Source organism: Mus pahari, chromosome 1 (genome assembly GCF_900095145.1).
Source record: "Mus pahari chromosome 1, PAHARI_EIJ_v1.1, whole genome shotgun sequence".
In the NCBI taxonomy this organism is placed as follows: Eukaryota; Metazoa; Chordata; class Mammalia; order Rodentia; family Muridae; genus Mus; species Mus pahari.
This window is the reverse complement of record NC_034590.1, coordinates 75,586,207-75,610,487: the sequence shown is the minus strand read 5'-3', so window position 1 is coordinate 75,610,487 and position 24,281 is coordinate 75,586,207. Positions and strand designations below refer to the sequence as shown.

Below are 24,281 nucleotides of genomic sequence, written 5' to 3'. Positions count from 1 at the left end.
TTTCCTTTCCTTTCCTTTCCTTTCCTTTCCTTTCCTTTCCTTTCCTTTCCTTTCCTTTCCTTTCCTTTCCTTTCCTTTCCTTTCCTTTCCTTTCCTTTCTTGGAAATTATTATATAGCTCAGGCAAGCCTCAAACTGACACTCTTCCCCTTCAGCTTCTCAAGTGCTGGGATTATAGGGATGCAGATGTCATCTGGGTAAATCTTTGTCAATGAATTCTCTTTGTGTTTTAGTTTAGGTTTTTGTTGTGAAGAGGCACCTTGACCATGGCAGCTCGTATAAAGAAAAACATTTAATTGGGGTTGGCTTACAGGTTTAGAGGTTTAGTGCATTATGGTCATGGTGTACAGGCAGATAAGAACTCAGTGAAAGTTCTACATCTGGATTGGCAGACAGCAGGAAGAGAGACAGACACTGGGCCTGGCTTGAACATTGGAAAGCTCAAAGCTCAATCCCAGTAACAACGAGGCTGCATCTACTTCAACAAGGCCAAACCATCTTAATAGTGTCATTCCCTATGAGCCTGTGGAGGCCATTTTCATTCAGATACCACAATCTGCTTTCCTAAAGCCTGTTTATTTTATTTTTATTTTATTTTAGTATTATTATTCTTTTTTAAAGATCTTTTAGTATTATTATTCTTTTTTAAAGATTTTGCATTTAGCTTCATTCGCAGCTTCATTGATCACTTATGAACTGGCAGCTCCTGAATTTTATAGCTCTAGTTTAATTTCACTCTGAATTTAAGTATGCTATCTTTCTTTTTCATTTTTTTTTATATTTATGTTTTTTGCCAGTTTTATAACCCAAGCTGGCTTTTAAGCTCACTTTGTAGTTGAAGATTGTCTAGGACTTCTGTCCTGTCTTTCTTCACCTCCCAAGTGCTAGAATTGTAGGTGTGCACCATCATTCTTGGTTTATGTGGTACTGGGGATTGAACCCAGGGTTTTGTGCATGTTGGACAAAGTACTCTACCAATGAGTCTGCATTCCTAGCCCATTTTCTGGATATTTGAAGTATTCTTTAAGTGTCTCAAATTTAACATGCTTAAAACTGTTGTCTGTTCTCCTTTTCTTTCTCTCCCCCCTTCTTCCATCTTATTTTTTTCCCTCTGACTTAGAGGAATGCTTTTTTTTCCGTTTGGGCTAGTTGGGGACCTGCTATATAGCTCAGGCTGGCCTTGAACTGGTAGTAGTCTTCCTGCTTTAGTCTGAGTGTGGCATTTCAGTTGTGTGTTATACTTGATCTTACCACCTTTTGTAAAGCACAGTTCCCCTATGTGTTACAAGACAATCAACAGTGTTCCCAAGTCTCCAGTGTTAGATGCATTAATCACCTCTTTTACTCACCTCTGGATGTGCCACGTCTTACTGTTTTCACTTTTGGTTTAAATCCAGAGGCAGATTATCTTCAGTTATATTCTAGACCAGCTGTTTGCCACCTGCCTAAATTGATCTTCCTCCCTGCCCTCCCAAGTGCTGAGATTTTAAGGTGGGAGCCATTTTGCCTGACTTTATTATTCTTGCTATGAAGAAAGCTCCTCATGTAACCAGTTTGTCATTAAAGACCTAAGTCAGATACTATCTCTGTGGAGCCCTCTTTACAGCACCCCAGGCAAAGTTAGTTGTATCTCTTCACTCTTTTATTACAGTTTTGCAAAATTTCTAGGTATTTTGCCTATCCTACCCCATTTTTACCTGTATTTTCAATGCTTAGTACAACGTCCAGTACTTTATCAGTATTGTTATACATTGAGTTAATCAGTTGAGTATGCCTTTTCTGATCTTTAGGCTGGTCCTTCCCTGTATAAGATCATTTCTACAAAAGGTGTACTTCAGCACAGTTGCCATCTTCCTTTAGTTGTAAGTGATGAAATGGATGAAAGGATGTGTTGGTTAATATAACCTTAGGTCAAAGTGTGGGACTTGATTCAGATTTCTGGGTTCTTTCAGCTCCTTTAGAATCTAAAGAGGAAACACAGCTGAGCCACATTCTGTGAAGAGTTTTTGTTCTTTAGTGACAATACTGAAGAGGTGTTAGGTATGATGGAGAAGGAACTGTGGGTTATGGTCTGGGCCAATAGCTATTTTGGTATATGTTATCTATTTGTTCATTCATTGGGCAGGTATTTATTCAAGCATTCAACAAATAGATATTGTTTCAGCCACCAAGGATGCAAAAGTAAAGATAGGCAGGCCCTGCCCTCCAAGAACTAATTTCTTGGTAGAGAAGATGGCTAGCCAGAGAAGATAGATAGGCTTCAGATAATAGAAACTTTAAGGGATTATGAACTAGAAAGTGAAGGTAGGAAGATAAGCTGTTTAGAAAATTATTGAGAAGATAGCACTTAATAGAACTGTTGAGAGCAAGAGGAATAGCTGGAAAACATTCTAGACACAGGGAATATTTAAGACTTGTGTGACTAAAGCATCAGTGAGGAGGAGACTGAAGAGAAGCTTGTAGAGATTGCATTGTATAGGCTTCTGTAGGATAAGGTAAAGAATTAGGACTTACTAGTGTGATAGGAAGCCATTGAAGGCTATCCAACAGAGGAGAGATGTAGTAAAATCTAGATTTAAAATAATATGATTGCTGAATGGAGAATAAACTCTCATGATGCAAAGATAGAACTATAAGCCAGGCATGGTGGCATACATCTCCAATCACAGCATTGGTAAGGGTGAGGCAGTGAGGCAAGAGAATGATAAATTTGAGGCCAGAATGATGAATTGAGGGTTACATAGTGAATTCAAAGGTAGCCTGTTAAGTATATTGAGAGCCTGTCTCAAAGAAAGCTACATTAGAAACTGTTATAATAGAGTTATAATTTTATTTTTGTACTTTCTTCATCCCTGTTATTTTCTTTTTGAGACAGTCTTAACTATGTCGCTTCAGCTTACCTTAAACTTTATGTAGTCCAAGCTGGCTTTTAACTCCTAATGCTCTGGAATGACAAGATTTGTTGAATGAATTAGATATTGGAAGGAAGAGGATAAACAAGGACTATGGCCAGGCTTTTGATCTAAGCGTATAGGTGAACGTTTGTGACATTTAGTGAAATAGAAAAGGTTGAGGAAGCTACAAGTTTGGTGGTAGAAATTATGCATTCTATTTTGGGCATATACATTTCATGTACTGTGTGGAGTTGTGTAATTTGTGTAATTTTCAGGAGAGTGTTTCTGAGTTATTATTTCAGGGAAGTCAAGAGAAATGAGCTGTTTATCATTTTCATCTTCTCCCTTTGGATTAGACTTGCAACACTGGACTGGACAGTGAACTCTGGGCTTGATTCTGCTCTAGTTTGGTGTAATCTGTGGCTCTGTGGCCAGCTACTGGCTCCTACAGACCGGATGAAGCAGATTGGAGACAGAAGTGGAGAAAGCCTCCAGCTGGTACATTCTCAGAGTGTAGTCCTCTGGCTGCTGGCCCTGTCCAGCCTGCCTCATGGAGAAGATGAACTGGTTGAGCAGACTGGCCTCCCGGGTACCTGGGCACCGTGTACCACAAGGGGCCAGTCTACAGACTCCTGTCATGGCTGACCCTGAGACATGCCTCATGGTCTTCAAGAATCACTGGTCCCAGGTAGGTGACTCCATGACAAAATACCTAGTCTGTTACTCACTTCAGTAGTTGTAACCTTCTGAGTCTGATGTTTTCATCACCTCATTCATGTACTGTAGCATCTTAGACTCTTCCTCTTGTCTGTCCTTTGCCTCAGGTGGTGCGAATCCTGGAGCGGCAAGGCCCTCGGGCAGCTGCTGGAGGTGCAGATGATCTCAGTGCTGTGAGAAACCACACATACCAAATGCTAACATTGCTGGCAGAGGATAGAGCAGTTCCTTCAGCCCCCTCAGGCCCTGGGCCCCTGCTAGAGTTTGCTCTTCATGAAGATCTGCTGAGCCGAGTGTTGACATGGCAGCTGCAATGGGATGAGTTTGGGGATGGGGTTGAAGAACGGCGGGCTGAACAGCTGAAACTATTTGAAATGCTAGTGAGCGAAGCTCGCCAGCCTCTGTTGCGGCATGGGCCAGTTCGAGAGGCTCTGCTTGCCCTGCTGGATGCCTGTGGCCGCCCTGTGCCCAGTAGTCCAGCACTGGATGAAGGCCTGGTGCTACTTCTCAGCCAACTGTGCGTGTGTGTTGCTCGGGAGCCTTCACTGCTTGAGTTCTTCTTGCAGCCACCCCCAGAGCCTGGAGCTGCTCCACGTCTTCTCCTCTTTTCTCGCCTTGTCCCCTTTGTCCATCGAGAAGGCACCCTGGGCCAGCAGGCCCGTGATGCTCTACTTCTGCTCATGGCTCTGTCAGATGGGAGCCCCACTGTGGGCCGCTACATCGCAGATCACTCTTACTTCTGCCCGGTTAGCAAACCCTAGGATGGGGGGTAGGGTGAGGCATGTGAACATTGGACAGCGTCTTCCTATCCAGGAGACGTGGAAAGGCCAGGTATCAAGGAGGGCCCTTTACTTCAGATTTAAAGGCAACTCCTGGTGTTGGAATGGGGAAGAAACATGAGCATAGCTATGATAGGGCAGGTGTTGTAGGTGAGGTTCTGATACATGGCAACTTAATACCTGCCTTGGTAGTATCTTAGTTGTATTCCCATAAAATCTTATGGATAGTTAGCTCCCAAAGCCCTCTTGTTTTATTATCTGAGCTTTTGGTAACCCTCCTTAGGTGCTGGCCACAGGGCTGAGCGCCCTGTACTCCTCACTGCCTCGAAAGATTGAGGTTCCAGGGGATGATTGGCACTGCTTGCGCCGGGAAGACTGGATAGGAGTGCCTGCCCTTGCACTCTTCATGAGTTCCCTTGAGTTCTGCAATGCAGTCATTCAGGTAGGAATAGCATTCCTAAGGGGTATGGCCCTTTGGGAAGTTGGGATAAGAGTGTCCATTTCCTGGAGTTATGCCTATCTTTATTATATTATTCTATTCCCTTCCAGGCAGTTGACTCTTCATAATCTCTTTCTTCTCTCTTGTTCCATCTAGGTAGCTCACCCTCTGGTGCAGAAGCAGCTGGTTGATTATATTCATAATGGTTTCCTGGTGCCTGTCATGGGCCCTGCCCTGCACAAGGTAAGGATGATAGGTGGTGAGGTATAGGAGTACCTTGTCTGGAGGGTAGTTGACCAGTGAAAGGACGTATATGGAAGGCAGTGGGTAGTGTTCTCCTTCCCTTTTCCCTTCCTGATACTTCTTGTTTTCTAGATTCCAGGGAATAGAAATTACTATATGTGTAGGGAAACCATAAGTCTCCAACCTTTTTCTTCCCTTCAACCAGACCTCTGTGGAGGAGATGATTGCGAGTACCGCCTATCTGGAACTTTTCCTGCGGAGCATCTCAGAGCCTGCCTTGCTCCGTACCTTCCTGCGATTCCTGTTGTTACATCGGCATGATACCCACACTATCCTTGACACGCTTGTTGCTCGTATTGGCAGCAACTCCCGGGTATGGCTCTTAAACTCTGTCCTGGCTTACTACCTGGGTAAGCCATCTTTCTCTGATCTCTATTGTCCAAGAGTGTTCCTGCTCTTTTTTGGGTTTTGACTCCGACAGTCACTTCAAGCTGGCACTATATAGCACTAAACTTTCAGCCATTTTGATTAAAGAATTTAATTTACTTCCCTGTTTTCATGTTATGTGCATCTGCAGCACAGTTATCTTTCAGGGCTTTAGGCTTTGCTGTGATACAGTGCTTGCAATGTAGTATTGCTTCATAGTTCCTGAAAGCTGTTTATCACTCCCTCAGTTAACTGTGGGTGATGTAAGAATGCTTTGGATTTTGTGTCTGTACTAATAAATGGTCTAGTTCCTTGTAGGCTTGCTGTCTCTCCTCTTTGGATTGGCTGCATTTGAACTATAATCAGAGCACAAATCCATCTGTCCACCCACTTACATTCCCTCTGCCTGCACATTTGTATTGATACAACATCCTGTTGGGTCACTGGATGCTTGGTATATCATGGTAGTTATTGTTGCTGATACCTTAGTGCTTATTTAATGCAGAAAATAGGTAACAAATTAAGTTACTAAAATAGTTGGAAATTGAGGTTACTATTTGTGCAAAATAAAATAAGTTCAAATAAATAAGTAGAAAAGTTTAGAAAAGAATGGATTAGCTAGAGAAGATGTCCCAGAGGAGGTGATGTTATGCCAAGATGATGTAGTTATCATTTGAATATTAAATAAGAATAATAGTTTAGGCAGAGGGATCAATATGCAAAGGGCATGTAATAGGGAATGAGTATAACGTATTTTAGGGATGAAAGATCTTTATGACTAGAGATGGACTGAGCAAGAGGGAGAAAGAATGAGAGGGATGAGAATTGAGAAGATTAGAATAATGCATTCTAGAGAGGAGAGAGAAGAGAAGGTGAATAGGTTTCTGATATCAAACACTTAATTTTATAAAGGTATATATCTTTTATCCTTATTTTAAAGGTAGGGCATGCCTGTGTCTGAGGTCTGTCTGACCCCATGGGTTGCCCTGATAGTTCATTTCCCTCTAGGTACATTCCTCTATCATCCTTGTAATTATCTGCCATTCTTTCATCCTAATCTATTGTCGTTTTCTTTTATGGTTTCCAGTTTCTAGCACTTACTTCTGTTAGTTTCCAAGGGTTTTTAGGACCTTTTCATGTTCTTGGGTTGTTTGTTCTTGGTTGCTGGTTCTTGTAGTAACTAGGTCTCTTCTGATTGTAGGATACCCATGTTAAACATAGATGCTTTCATTTCCACCTTCTGGTCTTTTTTAAGATAGTGTATTGGCCTGGCTTTTGAGCCTTCAAATGAACCACTGTGGCTAACTTGTTTGTGGGCCTGATTATCTGTGTTAGTTTCTAATCGCTGTCAAAACAAATGACCACGGACTTAGTGACTTAAAACATTAGTTTTTCATTCTGGAGTACACATTTGGGCTGTTATTCTGTTGTCTGTTGAAGACCATTCCCAGCTTGACTGCTTTCTTCCACCTTCAGAACCAACAACTATGGGTCACATCCCTGCTTTATTTCCCAATTTTTCTTATCTTTACAGTTTTTTCTTAGAAAAAACTGTGGGCCAAACCCAGGGCCTGTGTGTGCTAGGCAACCAGTCTACCACTGAGCTATATTCCTAAGTCTTCTTTCTGTTTCTTTTTGTTTGAGGCAGTCTTACATTTTAAATTGTGATGCTGTATATCACAACCAGGGCCTCATGTATACTAAATAAATACTCATCACTGAGCTACCTGTGAAGCCCCACAGGGTTGCTAATTTTAATCATATCTGTAAAGTCTCTTTTGGACTGTAAATGCTTATGAGTTCTGATGATCAAGTCTTTGACAAACTACATTGCTGCTCACCCTACTATTTGGGAGTCTGAATTCTCATTGCTAGTTAAAATGGTCATTTAGGAAATCTATGTTGCCCTAAGTGTGAACATTTTCCAGTTATTGATCCACTTAATTCTTTAACAGCCATTTAGCAAGCAATGCCAAGACTATACAAGACAAGGATATCTGATATACTTGCCATAAAGAAAGCATAAAACACTAGGAATTCAGAGCAGTGAGAGTTTTAGCTTACTGCATGTCTGTTTCTTATGTCTAGCCAGAAATAAGGCTTCCGTTTCTAAAACAAAATGTTTCCCTGCTTTGAGCTACCCACTTACTTTCTTCCTTTCCTGTCAGTTGCCCTGAGCTCTTTATCCCACCTCCTGAGATACACTGGTGTTGGAGAGGTGATTCTGACTCCATACTCATAATTCCACCTACTTCCCAGTTGGGATTCTTCCAGGTTCCCTCTGATTCTTTATTGGTAGCCATTCAAGTACTGTGTGACTACAGTGCATTCGGACAGGTATCATATTGCTTTCATATTGCTGTAGTTTCCTTTGAATCATTTACTTTGTTATAATAGTCTTTCTTAGTGTGTGTTTTCTTGAATTCTCATTGGAGCATTAATGGAATCAATATGTTGATCTTCAGTTATGTACATGGTCTGTAGAATTCCAGTGTATCTGACACATGATTATTTCTTATTTGTGAATGGTGAAGTCTTGTTCACAAAGATTATATGTTTATATAGTTAATACTTATATACCAGTTATGTGCTAGACCTGGGCACATGGGCTATTCAAGGAGTGGTTAGTTGGGCCAGGGGTTGGGGAAATGGTAAATAGTTTGGAGGGTAGAGAGCTCTTATGGTGACTCCCTCCCTCCCCTTCCCCCTCAGCTCTGCATGGTCTCTCTGAGTCTCTTCAGGACCCTTCTGAACCTCAGCTGTGAGGATGTTCTGCTGCAGCTGGTTCTCAGGTACCTGTGGGGGCAGGGCTGAGGGATGGCTGACCCTCAGGGCCTAGTGTTTTGTTGGGGTGGTGGGCTGTATTGGGGTTGCTTATGAGTATCTCAGAGGAGCTTGGTTTAGCATTTTAGTTCACTTGGCCTGGTCTTCTAGGTGCTTTCTTTCCTGATCACCCTATGTTCTTTTTTTTTTCTTTTTTCTCTCTTCCAGGTATCTTGTCCCATGTAATCATGTGATGCTGAGCCAGAAGCCCGCTGTGCGTGATGTGGATCTTTATGGACGAGCAGCTGACAAGTTTCTTTCCCTAATCCCACGCTGCTGTCGGCACCATGCCCCTAGCCCACCTCGTCCAGAGCATGCCTCATGGGCACGAGGTGGGCCTAGCAGAGAGGCAGGGAGAAGGGAGGACATCACGGGTATGGCCTAGGTTCTGGGAGAGCCTACAGAGAAAGCAGGGCTTGGGTAAGGGGTGGAAGGTGACAATGAGTGTAATTCCTTCTCTAGGGAAATTAATGAGTGGTCTTGCAGAGAGAATCTGTAGCATTCCCAGAGAAATTTAGGGTAAACTTCTGTGAAAAACTAGCCCTCCTCATGTATTCTGTTTGTATAATTTCATTCATGGAGGTGGTGAGGGAGTTGGTGAATTAGGAAAAATTAGTCTAGAGATTGGAGAGTCAGCTATCAAAATGGTTCCATTTCTACCTCCTCATTTTCTTCTTTTTTAAGTCTCTAGATCTCTTGTGTCTTTATCTGTCTCCTTGAGTTTGATTATTTTTCTTTTTTCTCTAAAGGCCCTGGAAGCCCAAGTGTTGATTCTTCATCAGTGGTAACAGTGCCCCGTCCCTCCACACCATCTCGTCTGGCTCTGTTTCTTCGGCAGCAGAGCCTAGGTGGCTCTGAGTCCCCAGGTCCAGCTCCTCGATCACCAGGGCTTACTGCATCCCCAACTTCCAGCCCTGGTCGAAGGCCCAGCCCTGCAGAGGAGCCTGGTGAGCTAGAAGACAATTACCTGGAGTATCTGCGTGAGGCACGCCGTGGTGTGGACCGCTGTGTCCGAGCCTGCCGAACCTGGTCTGCCCCTTATGATGGCGAGCACCCCCCTCCTGAGCCTAACCCTCTTTGCTCCCGGACTAAGAAACGCAGCCTACTGCCAGAGGAAGACAGGGACAATGTGAGGGAAGGAGAGGAGGAAAACCTAGGGAGTCGAGGGTTAGCTGTGGGTGTAGGGGATACCCCCGGCTACCTACCCCCACCCCAGCTCAATGGGGTACCAGGGCCATGGCCAGAAGGAGCCAAGAAAGTTCGTCTGGTGCCACGATTGGTGCCACAAGAAGGAGTTAGGGAATTGTTAGAGGGTACCTCTGAGGGCATTGCAGGGCTAGAGAGCTTTGGGCAAGAGCTCCAGGAGCTGGAGGTGGCATTGAGCAATGGTGGAGCTAGCTCAGAGCCTCCCTTAGAGCCTCCACTACCTCCTGAAGAGGAGGAGGCCTACGAGAGCTTCACCTGCCCTCCTGAGCCCCCTGGCCCCTTCCTCAGCAGCCCTTTGCGGACTCTCCACCAGCTGCCGAGCCAGCCCTTCACTGGTAAGCTATTTGACCTAAGCCTTTGCTCTGTGTACTCTTGCATGTTCTCAACATGTTTGTGCTGATTTCTAAGACCCTTTCGGCTATGCCATTTTCATGTATTTGCCTAGCCGTCATCCATTTTGCTTGAGTCCCTTCTACATACATATCATGTCAAACTGTGCCCTCGTGTTTGTTGATATGTCTTTCCATGCTTGTGCTGTTTGGATATTGACTTATGTCTGTGCCTTGTATATCCTTAGATGCATGTTCTTCCTTTTTAGTCTGGCCATTTTCTGGGGTTTGTAAATAGGATGCTCTGTGCTTGGTGAAAATTACATCTGAGCCACATGGATGATGTTTGTACTGTCCTGTGTGAAAGACACAGGTGCACCTCTGTTTTGTGCCATTCCCACCAGTCTGTGTATTTGAGTTTTTCAATCTTCTGCTAGGTCTCTTACGGTCCTAGAGTCATTTTGCTGTTTTCCTTCTTGCTCAGCACCTTCTGTCTCTTCAATGAAGGGCCTGATTTCATTTCTTCCATTTACTGTCTTGTACTTTCTTGGTTGCCATGACTGTCCAATATAGTTATTTTAAGGACATGATTAATAAGGATTGGATGGTAGGTAACACTTCTCTTTGAGGGCAAATGACAAAGTATGTCTATGAGTGTCCCTGGTAGGCCCTTTTGGGTTGATGCCCCTGGAACTAGACCTAACCTGAGATTTTTGGGCTGGATCTGTTTTGTTTATGAGCAAGACAAGCCTTTATCCTGCTCTAATGTACATCCCAGCAAGACGATCTGGGAAGCAGTGTAGTGGCTATTAAAGTTAAGACTTCAGGCTTTGGATTAAGCAGACCCTGTTAGGACCTATAATTGGTTCATGAAAATCACTTAACATTATATTGGCACATTGTGAAAACTCAGCAAATGGTAGCTTTCCACTGGGATTATCATCAGTGAGTTACAGGAGATTTAAGTTGATTAAGACACCACCTATCCTAGTTGTTGATATCCAAGTTTATATACTGAATATCTTGGTAAGCTTGGGACTATCTTGTTATAGCACTGGGGCCGTATTCTTTTTTTCTTGCAGACTATAGAAAACTATCTTTCTATTTGCTTAAGCCTGTGCTCTACTCCTTTCCTGCTCAGTATCTTTAAGAGGTAGTATGGTTTTATTACAGTCTTGAAGTATTAGTTGGTGCCTCTTTCCCTTTTCTTTTTGGTAAAGTTATTTGTGCTCTTTATATTATCCTTTCCAAGGTACTCCCAGGGAATGAACAGAAGGAAAAAGTTAGAGATTTTGTTTAGACTCTTAAGCTAGTATTACTTTTGAGCTATGGCTAGTTGTATGAACACCTCCAGCAGATGGTAGTATAAAATTTTTCAGGATTCACCACCTCTGTTCATTATTCTGATATCATAGTTGCTAGTACAGCTCTTTTCTCCAAAAATCCTTCATTAGAAATACTGTGATGGCTTTCATGGTCTAGTGTCTTGTTATGTCTCAAGGCATCTGTCCCAGGACATAATGCTAATCCCTTCTTATCCCGAATCACTTTTCTGTGCCCCAACTAAGCTATTCTTTTCCTGCAGGATCTAGTTTACCCCTCTTCCCTGTTCCTGAAGGACAGAGCTAATGTTATCTCTGTTTCCTTAAAGACTTACTAGTTGCTTTGAAGTTCATAGTTTCTTCTGTGTTACATTTCTTTTTTACTTTCTTTGTGACCAGTTTCATGTTACTCTGTCTTACTTAGAACCTGATTCTGTGTTTTGGTTCTCTGTATTCTTCTGTTGTATTCATGAGTGAAGCTTCTTAAAAACTGAGAAATACAGTATAGGTTATGATTATAATCAAATGAAAAAAATTGCTAGATCTTGTACTGGATATTTGACATTGATATCTCTTAATCCTCTTAATTATCATACTGAGGTAGGTATATTTATTTTTACAACAAACAGGGAACTAAATGTTGGTGAGCTTTCAGCTTATCTTGTCCCAGGACACATCTGAAATCTCAGATGAGATCTCTGATTCTATAGCCTAAGATCTGACTCATCAGTTATAATGTCTATAATGCCTGCATCTGGATTACCTTAATTGACTAGATAGACTGGTCACAGGTCATTTGATACTCAAATACTTACATATAATTTTCATCTAGTGGGGGTCTTCTTTGGGGGAGTAATGTGAGCAGAGTGCATTGTGTTCAGGCCTTGTATCCTTGTGCCCACCCCCTTCCCAGGCCCCTTCATGGCTGTGCTCTTTGCCAAACTCGAGAACATGCTGCAGAACTCCGTCTATGTCAACTTCCTGCTGACGGGGCTGGTGGCCCAGCTGGCCTGTCACCCCCAGCCCCTGCTCCGCTCTTTCCTGCTCAACACCAACATGGTCTTCCAGCCCAGTGTCAAGTCCCTGCTGCAGGTGTGCGATGCATGCATGCATGGGTGCGTCCAGGCTCAGTGGTGGGCCAGGCCCACAGCTAGCAACCTTGGGTGGTCTGGGACCAGATGCAGTGGGACTAGAAAGGTCTGTATAATCGTGGAACCATCAGAAAGGTCATAAAGTTGTGCTTCCTAGGTGCTGGGCTCTGTGAAGAATAAGATTGAGAGCTTTGCAGCCTCCCAGGAGGACTTCCCTGCTCTGCTATCCAAAGCCAAGAAGTACCTCATTGCCCGTGGCAAGCTGGACTGGGCTGAGGGTCCTACAGCAGGACCTGTCCCCCGCCGCTCTGATTCCCTAGGTAAGGACTAACTGATCACCCTCCTTTACTCTCCCTAGATATTTCATTGTCCAGCATTAGTTAAGAACCAGAAACTGAAGAGTTGTTGAAAAGCAAGTTTTCGTGTCAGGCTTTGGGTCAGAGAATACAGTTGTTTTATTAAAAGAGCCTAATTGGCAGTATCAACACAAACTGCGTAAGGGTCTAGGGACAAGGAAGGAGAAAGGAGTTAATGGGTTGAGGTATTGTGAGAACTTGATGTGGTATGTAGCCTTGAATAATAAGTAGGGATTAGGTAGGTATAGATGTATTCTGTTTTTATTCAGGAGACATCTTAGATTTTAGTTGGAATAGGGAGTTTTACAAGGTTGTGGAACATTTGGTGGTAAGACAGGAAAACTTTAGCCGGAGTAAGAGTGGTTTTTAGAGTGGCAGTTAGGCTGAACAGAAGTTGGATCTTTCAGACACTAAGAAATTAGGAGAGATTTTAAAATCTGCATGTGATGAGTAATTGCAGGTAATTGGCATTAAGAGAAGGGATTCAGGAAGAACAGTCAGGACCAGGAAGTTTGAAAAGAAAGGAAGCATGTGATAGGGCAGAGATGGGAAGGGAGTTTTTGTAGAATATGGTCAGTGGTTGAGAAAACAAGGAAACATTAAATGTGACAGTCTTAAGTTCTTGAGTTCATAGTTTAGTGCCTGAGATAGAAGCCTTGGGAAGAAAGTATTGATGTTAATAATAGTAGAACAGAAAGTCAGTGTAGGGAATATCACAGGTGTTTTTAGGGGTCTCCCAGGTGAGTTAACTAAGCTAGGTTAAAAAAGTAGGAATGGTAAATTGTAGCCAGAGAAAGCTGCAGATTAGATGTAATGGGCCTGCTAGGCTTCAGGAAGGTAGGTATCAGCACAGAAGTGTGTCTGGTTTAGAGAGTTTGAGAAGAGGTTGGTAAGTGAGACCCTGGTTGTGAAGGACTCTGAATGATAGGTTAATAAGTCTATATGTTGTCTCTGTCACCAATATGAGAGGTGGTGGTGAATAGAAACATTTATCATGATCTAGGGGTGAGAGTCTTGGCTCCGTAGTGATGAAGTCCAGCAAGCTAGACAGAGGGCAGTCTTTTAGACAGCTCAGTTCAGTCTAAGCAAATATGAAGTTGTCTGGGTATACCCAATGGGAGGGAGGTCTTGACAGGTATAGGACAAGGGCTGATGAGTAATGAAGTAGTAGTGTAAGGAAGCTGACCCTTGATGTGCACTAGAGTGTGAAGAATGAAGCAGTTTTGAACTTCAGTTGTATATGTCAGTATTGAAGGAACAGAGGATGTGGGTCAGCTCTAGGTAGGTAGAGCAAAGTAGTGTTGACTTATATATGAATGTAGGTCTAAAGCAGTGGTGCTCAACCTGTGGGTTGTGACCCCTTTGGAGCTCTCGTATCAGATATTTACATTCAGTTCATAACAGTAGCAAAATTATAGTTAGGAAGTGGCATTGAAATAATTTTATGTTTGGGGTTACCACAACATGAGAAACTATTAAAGGGTTGCAGCGTTAGGAAAGTTGAGACTTATGCTCTAGAGGGCAATAGGAAACAAGAAGTTAGGGCATATCAGACTGAGGGAATCGATCTTGGTGGTGGTAGAATAGTGATTAAATTCTTTAGGGCAGGGGTCATGGAGAAGGAAGGAGTTGTAGCTGGGAATAAAGTAGTTCAAGTATTGGCTGTTGAGGAGACTTGATAGAGGGGAAATGCTGAACAAGTTGGGTTTGGGTGTGAGACTAAGAAAAGCACTTCTCTCATCTTCAGTCATCTTTAGAAACAAGACAAGAAATGGACTTCAATTCATTTCTTGTCCATCTTGTCCTTCTTCCAGAACCCCAGGGGAGAAGTTTAAGAATTTAAGGGGATTAGGGAATCTGCTCCTCAGACTAAGGCAGGTTTCCTGATCCCAGCACTTTCTTGATACCCCTGTTTATTCCCAGTGAGGAGCCGGAGGCCATCCTTGGGGGAATTACTCCTGCGGCATGCACACAGCCCAACCAGGGCCCGACAGGCGGCGCAGGTTCTTCAACCTGGGAGAGATGGAACAGGACTTGGACTAGGTGGGGGCTCTCCAGGGGCTTCAACTCCAGTTCTGCTTCCCCGGGGCGGGGCTTCTGAGCGCCAAGGTGAGGCTCTGCGAGTCAAGAATGCTGTCTACTGTGCAGTCATTTTCCCTGAATTTCTCAAGGAGTTGGCTGCCATCTCCCAGGCCCATGCTGTCACCTCGCCTTTCTTGTTGGATACTTCAGAGGAGCTATCTCTTCCTCCCATCTCAGGCTTTGGGCCCCTCAATCCTTAGTTTTCTTCCATGGACAATCAGGGCCTTCTGTGGCCTGGGCTGAAATCCAGGACATGGGCTCCTTTTTATGTTTGAAGGCAGTGACAAATGGACTTTTTAATTTATTCCAGATGAATGTTTTATGAGAACTTGTTGCAATATGTATAAAAGGGAAATCTCTATTCTGTGCTCATTCTTCTTTGCCACCCTTTATCTGTGGGGCTGTGGCCCTATGAAGATTGTATATACATGGGGGGAATCATCAGGGCCATTTTTCTCTTTGGTGAAAACATTGATGATAGGGTTTCAAGATAGCTCTTTTACTGTTAGAAGGTGAGAGGACTTGATACTTAGGGGGAAATGGAGACCTCATCTTTCTGGACCCTGGAAGAAGAAGCACACAGGCCCAGTGTGGTTTGGGGGTGCAGCAGCTGATGTTTATTGGGGACCAGTATCCCTATGCCAGATCTTAGGGGCCTTGCCCCCTGCATCTCTTGCCTCAGCTTCATTCGTCGCTGTCGAACTCCGAAGACAGACCCTGAAGCAGGGGCAGGGACATGGAGTGCCGGTCGGGGTCCCCGGGGCCCCCACCCTGGGCTCCTGGTGGGGGGTTGCGGGGGCTGAAGAGCCAGTTCTCTGCTAGGGTTGGGGATAGTCACAGCTTGACTCATGCCCTGGTTTTCCTCCCTAGTCCCTCCCTCTGCTTCTCTGTGCTACAACACCCCCATCCCGCCACCTTACCATGACCATGCTTCCACCTCACCCTCCCCTTGGCTCCCTCAGTCCTTCATGAAGGTCCTGTACAAACTCTGGGCTGTTGAACCTATTCCTTGGTTATATTCCCTGTACTCTCTCCCTCCAATGGTCTTTCCCATTCCTCATCTTCATTTCCCTTAGCAGTACCTGAAAGCATATAGGGGCCCCTCCGGAAGGGGTTTCGACCCTTACAGGAGAATCTGGTGGGTCTGCCTTCTGGCCCTTCTTGGGGAGGTGGTGTTGGTGGTGCTGGGACAGGTGGAGGTACATCAGCAACTTCATGGGTATCAGCAGATACTGATGTGGGGGCCAGAGTTGATATGATGCTAAGGCTAGGTCTAATCCAGTTGGCTCCTTGGGGCAATGGGTCTTTGCTCAGAGACTTCTGTGGTCCCAGCACACCCTTAGGCTGCAGTGAAAACTTGAGGCAGGAGAAAGCAATAGGTAGTGACCGCTGTAACCGGATCACCTGGGGTTCACGGGCTGTAGGCAAAAGCCCTAGCTGCAGCCAGGTGCAGGAGAAGACCTGGTAGATGACGTAGATGCTGTGGGTGCTTCGGAGCCAGGGAAGATTCTGCTGTAGGCTCACCTGCCCTGGTGGTAGCAGCAGGAAAGCAACTTTCTTGCGCAGACCTCCCATATGTAGGCGAATCCTGCAGGGCTGCCCATCCATCATTCGCATTTCTTCATAGGCTGTCTCGGCTCGGCCATTTGGTGAGTATTCCCGAGTGCAGTGGGCAAAGACACCCTCAGACCCTGCCTGTTCTAGAAGATTTGGTAGCAGCCCTACTGATTTCAGTGCCCTTCTGCCCTGCCGACCTGGCAAAGCCAGGCGGGTGTGGGCTGGACGGGACTGTTTCACTAGCACTCCCAGTAGATCATAGTAGGCTGCATCCGATAGGAAAGGTACTGCCACTACATTGGACCCAAAACGCTCCTCGATGACCTGCAGGTGGCCAGTTTATAAGTCAGGGGCTGAATTAAGGTCAGAGGTTAACTTGTGTTGTCTAAATTGACCTACCCACTATTGTTCACTGTTTAAGTACATTGCTACAGTATACTAACAGATCTGTTTCTTATTTCCCAGTTCCCTGTAGAAGAATCTAATGTCTTATTTTGTGCCAAATTTTGGTAAATACTTGGATACATGAAAGAATGAGACTTTGTTTTTATACCAATGTAGCTTGGGCTAATGGAGGGAACAAAAATATGAATAGTAGTTAAGTAAAATAATAGCAGGATGTGTCAAGGACAAATGATTTAAAAGTCTTTGTCTTTGATAGAAAGATGATCAAAGGAATTTGGTTGGTGGCAGTACTTGAGCTTTGGAGAAATTAACAGGTTGAGCAGTAGTCATTCCTGACAGAATGGTCAGCCAGGGAAAATCCCTGAACCTTTAGGAACATTTAGGAACACATAATTTCATATTACTTGCATTTAAGGAAGGAAGAGGAAAGGCACATAGGAAATAGGATATGGAAAGTCATATGTGTATGCCTTTCATAAATGACTTTTATTCAGAGGCCAATGGGATGCCGGGAAGCCACTTACAGGCCCATGGTGGGAAGATGGGACCAGGAAGAAGAGAGCTGATTTTTTAATAAGCTTAAAGCAGGAAAGAAGTAACTTAAGACTGTTGCAATAATTGCAAGCAAAACACAATTTTAGTTCCTGAACTACATAATGGGAAAGAGTTGAAGACATAGAATTGGTAGAACTTGGTCTCTTCATGGATGTGAAAAAAAAGGAATCTTCAAAGATCATGCCTAGGTGATGGGTTATATGGGTAATATTAGGGGAAAATGGATACACAGATGCAGGCTTATAATGTCCATTCTTTTTTGCAGGGGCAGTTATCTCTTACATGCTTTCTACTCTAGCTACAAGGGATAGTTCTTTCTATGTGTGTGTGATGTCTCTTGCTTGTATTGTTCCAATATCTGTTTAGGGTTTCCAGTTCCTTAGGTTTGCCCTTTACTTATTTTGTTTGCCATATTTGTGCTTGGTGACCAGTTCATGGGAGTACCTGGGAACCTGGTAAGATCCTTTTTAGTAGTCAGTAACTTAGCTGTTATAGTTTTGACCCATTACAGATTTCATTGGCTGAGCCTTCTGGCTCTCAGTTATGCTAGATTACAAAGCCATACAGAAGTTCCAAGTTATCTACCTTTTATCTCCCACATTCCACATATCTGTGTTCTTACACTGAATTTACCCAGTGACCCCTGAAGCTGCTCTGCTCATATTTTGTAACATAAAGCAGTTTTGAAGTGCTGGCCTGTTGTATTGAAAGAAAGAAATCAGGGCACTCCGAGGTGCCCTGTTCTGCTTGAAGTTGGCACATTTATCCTGTGTATCTTTGCCCTGAGTTATTCACTGAGATAATATAAGGAGTTTTCTTTTTTCTTTGCTATAGTGCAATACCTCATTTATGATAATGTAATTTTAGCAGGTCTAGTCTAGGTACAGACTTCACTGTTGAAACCAATTAGTCTTGGGAAGACCCTTTCTCTCTTTTTCTGCCTCCCTTGCCTTTGTGGTTAGCATATCCCCAAGCAATGGGAGTTAATGCCATCAAGTCTGCTGGATGCTGCTCTAAGATGGTGGTTTAACATGGAAAATACACTTTTTTTTCCCTTTTTCCCTCTCATGGATTCTGGTTCACCCATTACTCATTTGCTCGGGTGTACTTTGTGACTTTTATAAGTTGATTGCTACTCCTACTCTTGTCTTAGATTTCCCACCTCTTCTTACACAGAAATCACCCAAGACCCAGCCTGGTCATACTTTGCCACTTTCTCCTAAAGTGAGAGGTCACTTTACCTACCTTATCCTTGATGAGGGCCCAAGTGGCATCTGCTTCATCCAGTGTTAACAGGTGGGGGCTACTGACCAACATGGTGGGGAGTGGGAGGGGTTGGGCAAGGTAGTGGCTGCTGCAGGAACCCCCAAGCTGCCCAGAGAGGTAAGGCTCACCTACCTTGGGCTATGACCTACTGCAGCATGAGGTCATAGAGACCCTAATAGGTGATAGAGCCTTGGATACAGAGAGCACTGTAACTCTACTAGCCTCATTGCAGTCTGTGGGTCATAATATTTTCAAATTTTTACTTCTTTTTTCCCATTTCATTACTGTTTGTCGTTTTATTTTTCCTTTATGCTCCTGCCCTGCCCTGTCCTGTCTTTAAACAACACAAAGATGCTCTCTTCTTTCATCTTTCCTCTTCTCTTTTCACACACTTTTTCTTTTTTCTTATACAGTCTTACCTCATGGTCTCGTGTTCTTCTGCCTCAGCCTGGAGTGGTCACTTATTGCTTCGGGAGAGAAAAATGTAACATATTCTTTCTGTCAAGTCTCATCTATAGTTCTTGGTTTGAGTTCTTTAAGGAAACAGGGTAGGACCACTCCTCTTTTTAACTGCTTTACTAGGGTAACTGCTATCTAGTTAGTTGTGGATTACTTATCTTTGAGGCTGCACTGGGGTCTGGAAGGACATAGAAATGTAGATCAAAACTTAGACTGACATCATCATCATCAACAGCAGCAACAACAACATCATCATCGTCCCAGGGATTCTCAACCTATAAATTACCAGGGAGATTTTACGGATACCTATTTCCTATTTTTACAAATTATGATTTAATTCATCTGGGGGTATGCCTGGGAATCCTAACTTCTGAAAGCTCCTAGGTTGAAGCCAGTTATTAATGAGTGGGTTATAAATGCTGTAGAGAGCAGGTGTGCGTAGGAGGGTGTTAGGCTGAGCAAGCAATGTGGAGAGTAAGATCTAGATGGAATTATGTTCCCTTAGTAACTGGCAGGAATTTTCAGAAAGCCAGAATCACCCAGGTAAACATGAAGATTTTCTTCATGTTCCATTCCTGTCGCAGGCGATTATGTGTGGTAGTTTCTCTCCCACTCTTGCTGTTACTCTTCCCCCACTGTGTCTTTGCCCAGAGAGCTCACTTAATGTTTTGCTTGAGAAGAATGATTCTTCAAAAAAATTACTTTAGAACTTTTTAGTAATCATTTTCCCACTCAATACTTTGTCTTAACAGTTTCTGCAGTTCCCTGGAGGTCCCCTATCTAGGGAGTGTCCTGTTACAGCTTGACCTAGAGAGAAATGCTGCCCTGCAAAGCTGGCTATACTCAGAGCCAGCTTGAGGTGGCATGTGTCATGCCACACAGAAGGGTGTCACTGATGGGAAAGTGTTATCAGGAAAACTGTCCAAAAGGCAATGCAGTTGGTCTCAAGCCAAAGGCACATCTCCTCAGCCAGTGCTAATGCACAGGCAGTGCCAGTTCTTTGAGCAAATGCTTCACAGTAGACTTGGCCCTGTTTTCAGGAGAGGAATTAAGGTCAGATATTTGTTGAACTCTTCAGTGCTAGGATGTGTTTCCAATTCTAAATGTATTATCTTAGATGATCCTTTTAGATATTTCTTGTTTTTGTTTTGTGTTTGTTTTTGAGTCAGGGCCTCACTGTGTAATCCAGAATAGCTCTGAACTCATAGTCATGTAGCTGCAAGCTGCCCGAATTTCACAGCAATCCTCCTGCCTCAGCCTTCTGAATGCTGGGATTACAGCATTCACCACTGCCAGCTTCTTTCTGGAATATGTATTATTGTTTCATTTTATAGTGAAGAAAAGGTTCAGAAAAACTCATTAGCCAACAACACATAGTAAGTAATTAACAACAGATCTAGGGATCCAGCTCTTAATATTGATGTTCCTTTTGGCGGTGTTGCACTGTTCACTTCAGTGTGTGATGAGAGAAATACATGCGACATAGTGAGAAGGAAGTGGACAGGATGCAAGAGAAGCCACAACAGTCCAATTGAGAAACTTCAGGTTTCTTAAGACAACTGGAACCAAGTTCCTTCTTTTTTGAGCCTATCTGGCAAGGCCCACACAAAATACCATCTTTTGTATTAGGGCTGTAATTTTTAATGTTTGTGGGTATTTTGCCTTCATGTCTGGCTGTGCATAATATGTGTGTGTGCTTGGTGCAAGTGGAGGACAGAAGAGATCATTAGATTCCTTGGACTGGAATTAGAGACAGTTCTGAGCCGCCATGTGGGTGTTGGGAATTGAACCCTCATCCTCTGGAAAAGCTGTCAGTGCTTTTAATTGCTGAAGCATTTTCTCCATTCCTGATCCAGCATGTCACTGTGTTACTGAAGCTGGCCTCCCACTTGTGTACTTCTGACTTAATTGCTACATTTGAAGATATATACCATCCTTTCATTTTGGTTGGCAAGGAAAAGAAATACAGTGTAGTATATATAGTTGGCAACTCTGTTCCCCCCAGAAAGAAATTTTGATGAGGAACACTGATGTGGAATAAGAGGCAGATAAACACAAGTAGAAAGGACAGAATCATGTCCCTCTGCACCTCTGCAGTGTAGAAGTAGATCTGACTGAGAAGCAAATGCAGATGACAAGGGGAGTCCAGAATAAGAAGACATGTATGAGGTCAGTGCAGGGATGGCTTATTGGTTAAATAGGAAGCAGAAGCTCTTAGAATTTTTGCTCATGGTTCAGAGGTTAGATTGGGTTCTAATAAACTACTGCTGGAAGTCCTCATCTGCCCTTTTCTTGCCTTTCAATTTCCATGAATTCCTAGACTTTCTAAATTCTATGATGCTATACCTTAACGTCAGTAAGTCTGTTTTTCCTTTTTGCTCAGAATCTGAGACTGAAAGATGCTCAAGCAAAACGGATCATAACTAATAACTAAGTCATGAATGAGTTGGTGAGCCTGAGGGTTGGACTGTTTGGGCCATATCTTTCTGGGATTTGTTTCCTATGTAACACCATTCTGTGGTTATCTTTGGAAAGAAGTTCTGATTGCCTTGAGGATATGAGAGTGATGTGTATGGAGATAGGAAATAAGTGCGACTTTATGCAGAAAACATGGGATCCTTTGCATGAATCTCTTGGTAGCATAAAGTAGCATTGACAGTAAAGATATAGAGTGATAAAGATCCCTAATGGTTTCTTGCTTCAGGCTGCAGGGATAACTATACACACTCTTGATGCTTTAGTTTAAACTTTTTGGGATAAATATGTAAGAAAGCTGAGAATTTTTAAGTTTACAGAAAGAAAGGAAATGATATTTCATATGTTTAGGAATGTCCCCATTGAGATTCAGGGCAGTGGCCCCTAGTCAAACTTGTTAACATTCGTTTCAGTTAGATATGTGAATATTTACACTAAGGGAAATAAAGGCTATAAATAGGATCATAATGGTTGGGGCCAAAGTTATGGAAAAGATGTTTCTACAGAGATTATTTATTTTGAAATTATAGGTGATGGGCAGTGGGCATATAGTTAATTCTCAGGTTATTATGAAGAACGAGAATGAGTGTGCTGGCAAAGCTTTCTGAATATATCACATGGTAGGTATGTATGGAAGATCATCAAAACACAAATGTGTTAGAGTTTTGGCTTGAAGAAAACATTCTCAGCACACGGCTTTGGAACAAGCAAACTGGGAGAACTGCACAGCTAAGAGTTGAAGGTGCCTTATCTTCCCATGGCGGGATGGTAACAGACTCATTGCTCATGAACATTGATTGCACATGATTTCTCTTTCTGTGTATCAAGAGAAGAAAATGGTGTGTGTGTATGTATGTGTGACATGGGACTATCATACACAAATTCCTTTATATTTCTTTATAATAATGTAATAAATATCCTACTGCCATACATGTTTGTTCACATCTCAGTTATTTCCTCAGACTAGATCAAAGGGAAATCTTGTACGATAAGTGTATGGATATCATAGCTTGTGCTCCATCAGGTTCACTATGTCTGTGTGTGCACACACATGCACAGAGGAGCCAGAGCTGAAGGTGGGGGGTCTTCCTCTTTCATCCTACTCTTTATGTTTTGAAACAGTTTCTCACTGAACCTGAGCTCACTGATTGGCTAGGGAACTCCAGGGATCTGTCTCCTCTTGGCCCTCCCCCTCCCCCTCCTCCTCCCTCTCCTTCCCCTTCTCCCCTCCTCCTCCTCCTTAGTACTGGATTTACAGATTAGTACCTGGCTTTTATGTGGGTGCTAGGAATCTGAATGGAGGTCACTATGCTTGTAGGCAAGGAGTGTTTCCCAGAGCCATCTCTTCCAGCTCCAGGACTAGTATTTTGTTAGCTTTTTACAAAGTCATTTTGTGGAGGATTTTTAAACTTACAACTGCACGAAAAAGATTAGTTTTGAGAATGACTGAACTCATACACCATTGACTAGACCAGTGGTTTTCAACCTGTGGGTTGCAACCCCCTAGTCAAACCTCTACCTCCAAAGATATTTACATTAAGATTCATAACTAGTAAAATTACAGTTATGAAATAGAAATGAAAGTAATTTTATGGTTAGGGTCACTACAACATGAGGTTTCTGTATTAAAGGGATGCAGTTTTAGGAAGGTTGAGAACCATGTGGACTAGATGCTCTCTTCACCCAGTCAAGTTCAGTGTGATTTTGAAATCATGCAGACATTTTGTGGTACCTCTTCCTTGTTTATAGGAGTCTATTAAGACCCCGTTTAGCCCTAGAAATGACCAGTGTCTTTCAGTTCTGGAGCTACCTCCTCTGTGTGGTGTCTCATGGTGCTTGGTCCAGCTGTCTCAACTACTGGGCTAGGTTGTTCTTGCTTCAGGTTTCCATAACTGACACCAATACTGTGGTTAAGACTACAGTTTTCTTTGATCTTACAGCTGTGACTCCCTGCCTGTTATATATATTACTCCATCCATTGTCCAGCCTTAACTATAAATGGATTCCCCCATTGGGCAACGCCATGCTGTTTCCAGTGTAATATTCTGTTGGACAGCTGAGGCAGCATGAAATATTACCATTTCATCATATTACATCAGTATCACATGCTCTTAGTGACAGCAAGACAGGAGTGCTGATGGGGCTTTTACATTCTTGCATGAGGATACACAAAAGGGCAGGTTGACAAGTGATCATAATGACCCTTTAAATATCATCATCATTGTCATCATCATCATCATCATCATCTTAGTTGGACCTCTGACTCCCAAAGTCCCAGCCTCAGAGAAAGAAGTTGTAGCTATTGCTTTGGGGGTCTTTATTGGAACTAAAGGAAGATAAAGTAGTGATTGCACATGAGACCAAGACAATTCTTTGATTGGGAATATCTTAAGTCTTATATGCTGGCTCAATTGGCTCTATAGGGTACATTCTTCAGATTCTTAAATGTGGAGTATAAGTTTGTATAACATCTTTGGAACAGGCTGAAAATAGAATCTGGCTCCAGGTACAGACAAGGGTGTAACTCCAGGCAAGAAGTTGTCTACACATCTGAGAAGCAAAGTGAGACTTGGGTTGAAATGATAGGGTTGGGCAGGAGAGGGAAATTCTCCAATAGACTATATTTTAGAATCTCGTCTAGTTCCTTCATCCTTATTTTACCTGCATGGTAATGTGCATGCAGCCCCTGCTTTTGCCTCCTTTCAAGTAAGAGAGATGGCTGGCTAGGCCAAAGTTTAGAGGTGCCAGTGATATACATACTAAGGGCATCACAGAAAATAGCTTTGAATCATCAAAGTTCTATGCATATAGGACAATGACAATATAATCCACATTCCCAGACTCCAGATTTTGTTCCC

General features: G+C 43.2%; 2 protein-coding genes across 10 annotated transcripts in view; one reads left to right on the top strand and one right to left on the bottom strand.

The window, feature by feature from the left end:
• The window catches only part of Fam160a2 (family with sequence similarity 160 member A2), a 22,004-nt gene extending 6,929 nt beyond the window's left edge, over positions 1 to 15,075 (top strand). For 4 of the 9 annotated variants that reach the window (XM_021203060.2, XM_029538171.1, XM_029538174.1 and 1 more), the window contains 11 exons: positions 3,250 to 3,581; positions 3,718 to 4,356; positions 4,673 to 4,831; positions 4,985 to 5,071; positions 5,277 to 5,444; positions 8,210 to 8,289; positions 8,489 to 8,694; positions 9,070 to 9,861; positions 12,091 to 12,269; positions 12,426 to 12,588; positions 14,548 to 15,067. In XM_021203060.2, the coding sequence (XP_021058719.1) occupies positions 3,444 to 3,581; positions 3,718 to 4,356; positions 4,673 to 4,831; positions 4,985 to 5,071; positions 5,277 to 5,444; positions 8,210 to 8,289; positions 8,489 to 8,694; positions 9,070 to 9,861; positions 12,091 to 12,269; positions 12,426 to 12,588; positions 14,548 to 14,906 (2,970 nt within the window). In that variant the 5' untranslated portion in view covers positions 3,250 to 3,443 and the 3' untranslated portion in view covers positions 14,907 to 15,067. Of the gene's footprint in view, positions 1 to 1,403; positions 1,491 to 1,951; positions 2,040 to 3,249; positions 3,582 to 3,717; positions 4,357 to 4,672; positions 4,832 to 4,984; positions 5,072 to 5,276; positions 5,445 to 8,209; positions 8,290 to 8,488; positions 8,695 to 9,069; positions 9,862 to 12,090; positions 12,293 to 12,425; positions 12,589 to 14,547 lie in introns of those variants that run through there. The other 5 variants (XM_029538175.1, XM_029538176.1, XM_029538173.1 and 2 more) reach the window with 5 other exon arrangements.
• A 225-nt stretch (positions 15,076 to 15,300) lies between these two features.
• On the bottom strand, positions 15,301 to 18,540 carry C1H11orf42 (chromosome 1 C11orf42 homolog). The gene is made up of 3 exons (XM_021210317.2): positions 18,469 to 18,540; positions 15,789 to 16,587; positions 15,301 to 15,521 (listed from the first exon to the last, which is right to left on the bottom strand). The coding sequence occupies exons 1-3, from the start codon at positions 18,538 to 18,540 to the stop codon at positions 15,391 to 15,393; spliced, it is 1,002 nt and encodes a 333-aa protein (XP_021065976.1). The 3' UTR covers positions 15,301 to 15,390.
• Between the last annotated feature and the right edge of the window lie 5,741 nt (positions 18,541 to 24,281).

What these genes read in the sequence shown, in the direction of transcription:
- C1H11orf42 (XM_021210317.2), bottom strand. Translation starts at nt 18,540, where the DNA reads ATGTTGGTCAGTAGCCCCCACCTGTTAACACTGGATGAAGCAGATGCC. An exon ending in GGGCCCTCATCAAGGATAAG is followed by an intron (nt 16,588 to 18,468) that starts GTAGGTAAAGTG and finishes GGCCACCTGCAG; the next exon opens with GTCATCGAGGAGCGTTTTGG. An exon ending in GGGCCCCTATATGCTTTCAG is followed by an intron (nt 15,522 to 15,788) that starts GTACTGCTAAGG and finishes CAACCCTAGCAG; the next exon opens with AGAACTGGCTCTTCAGCCCC.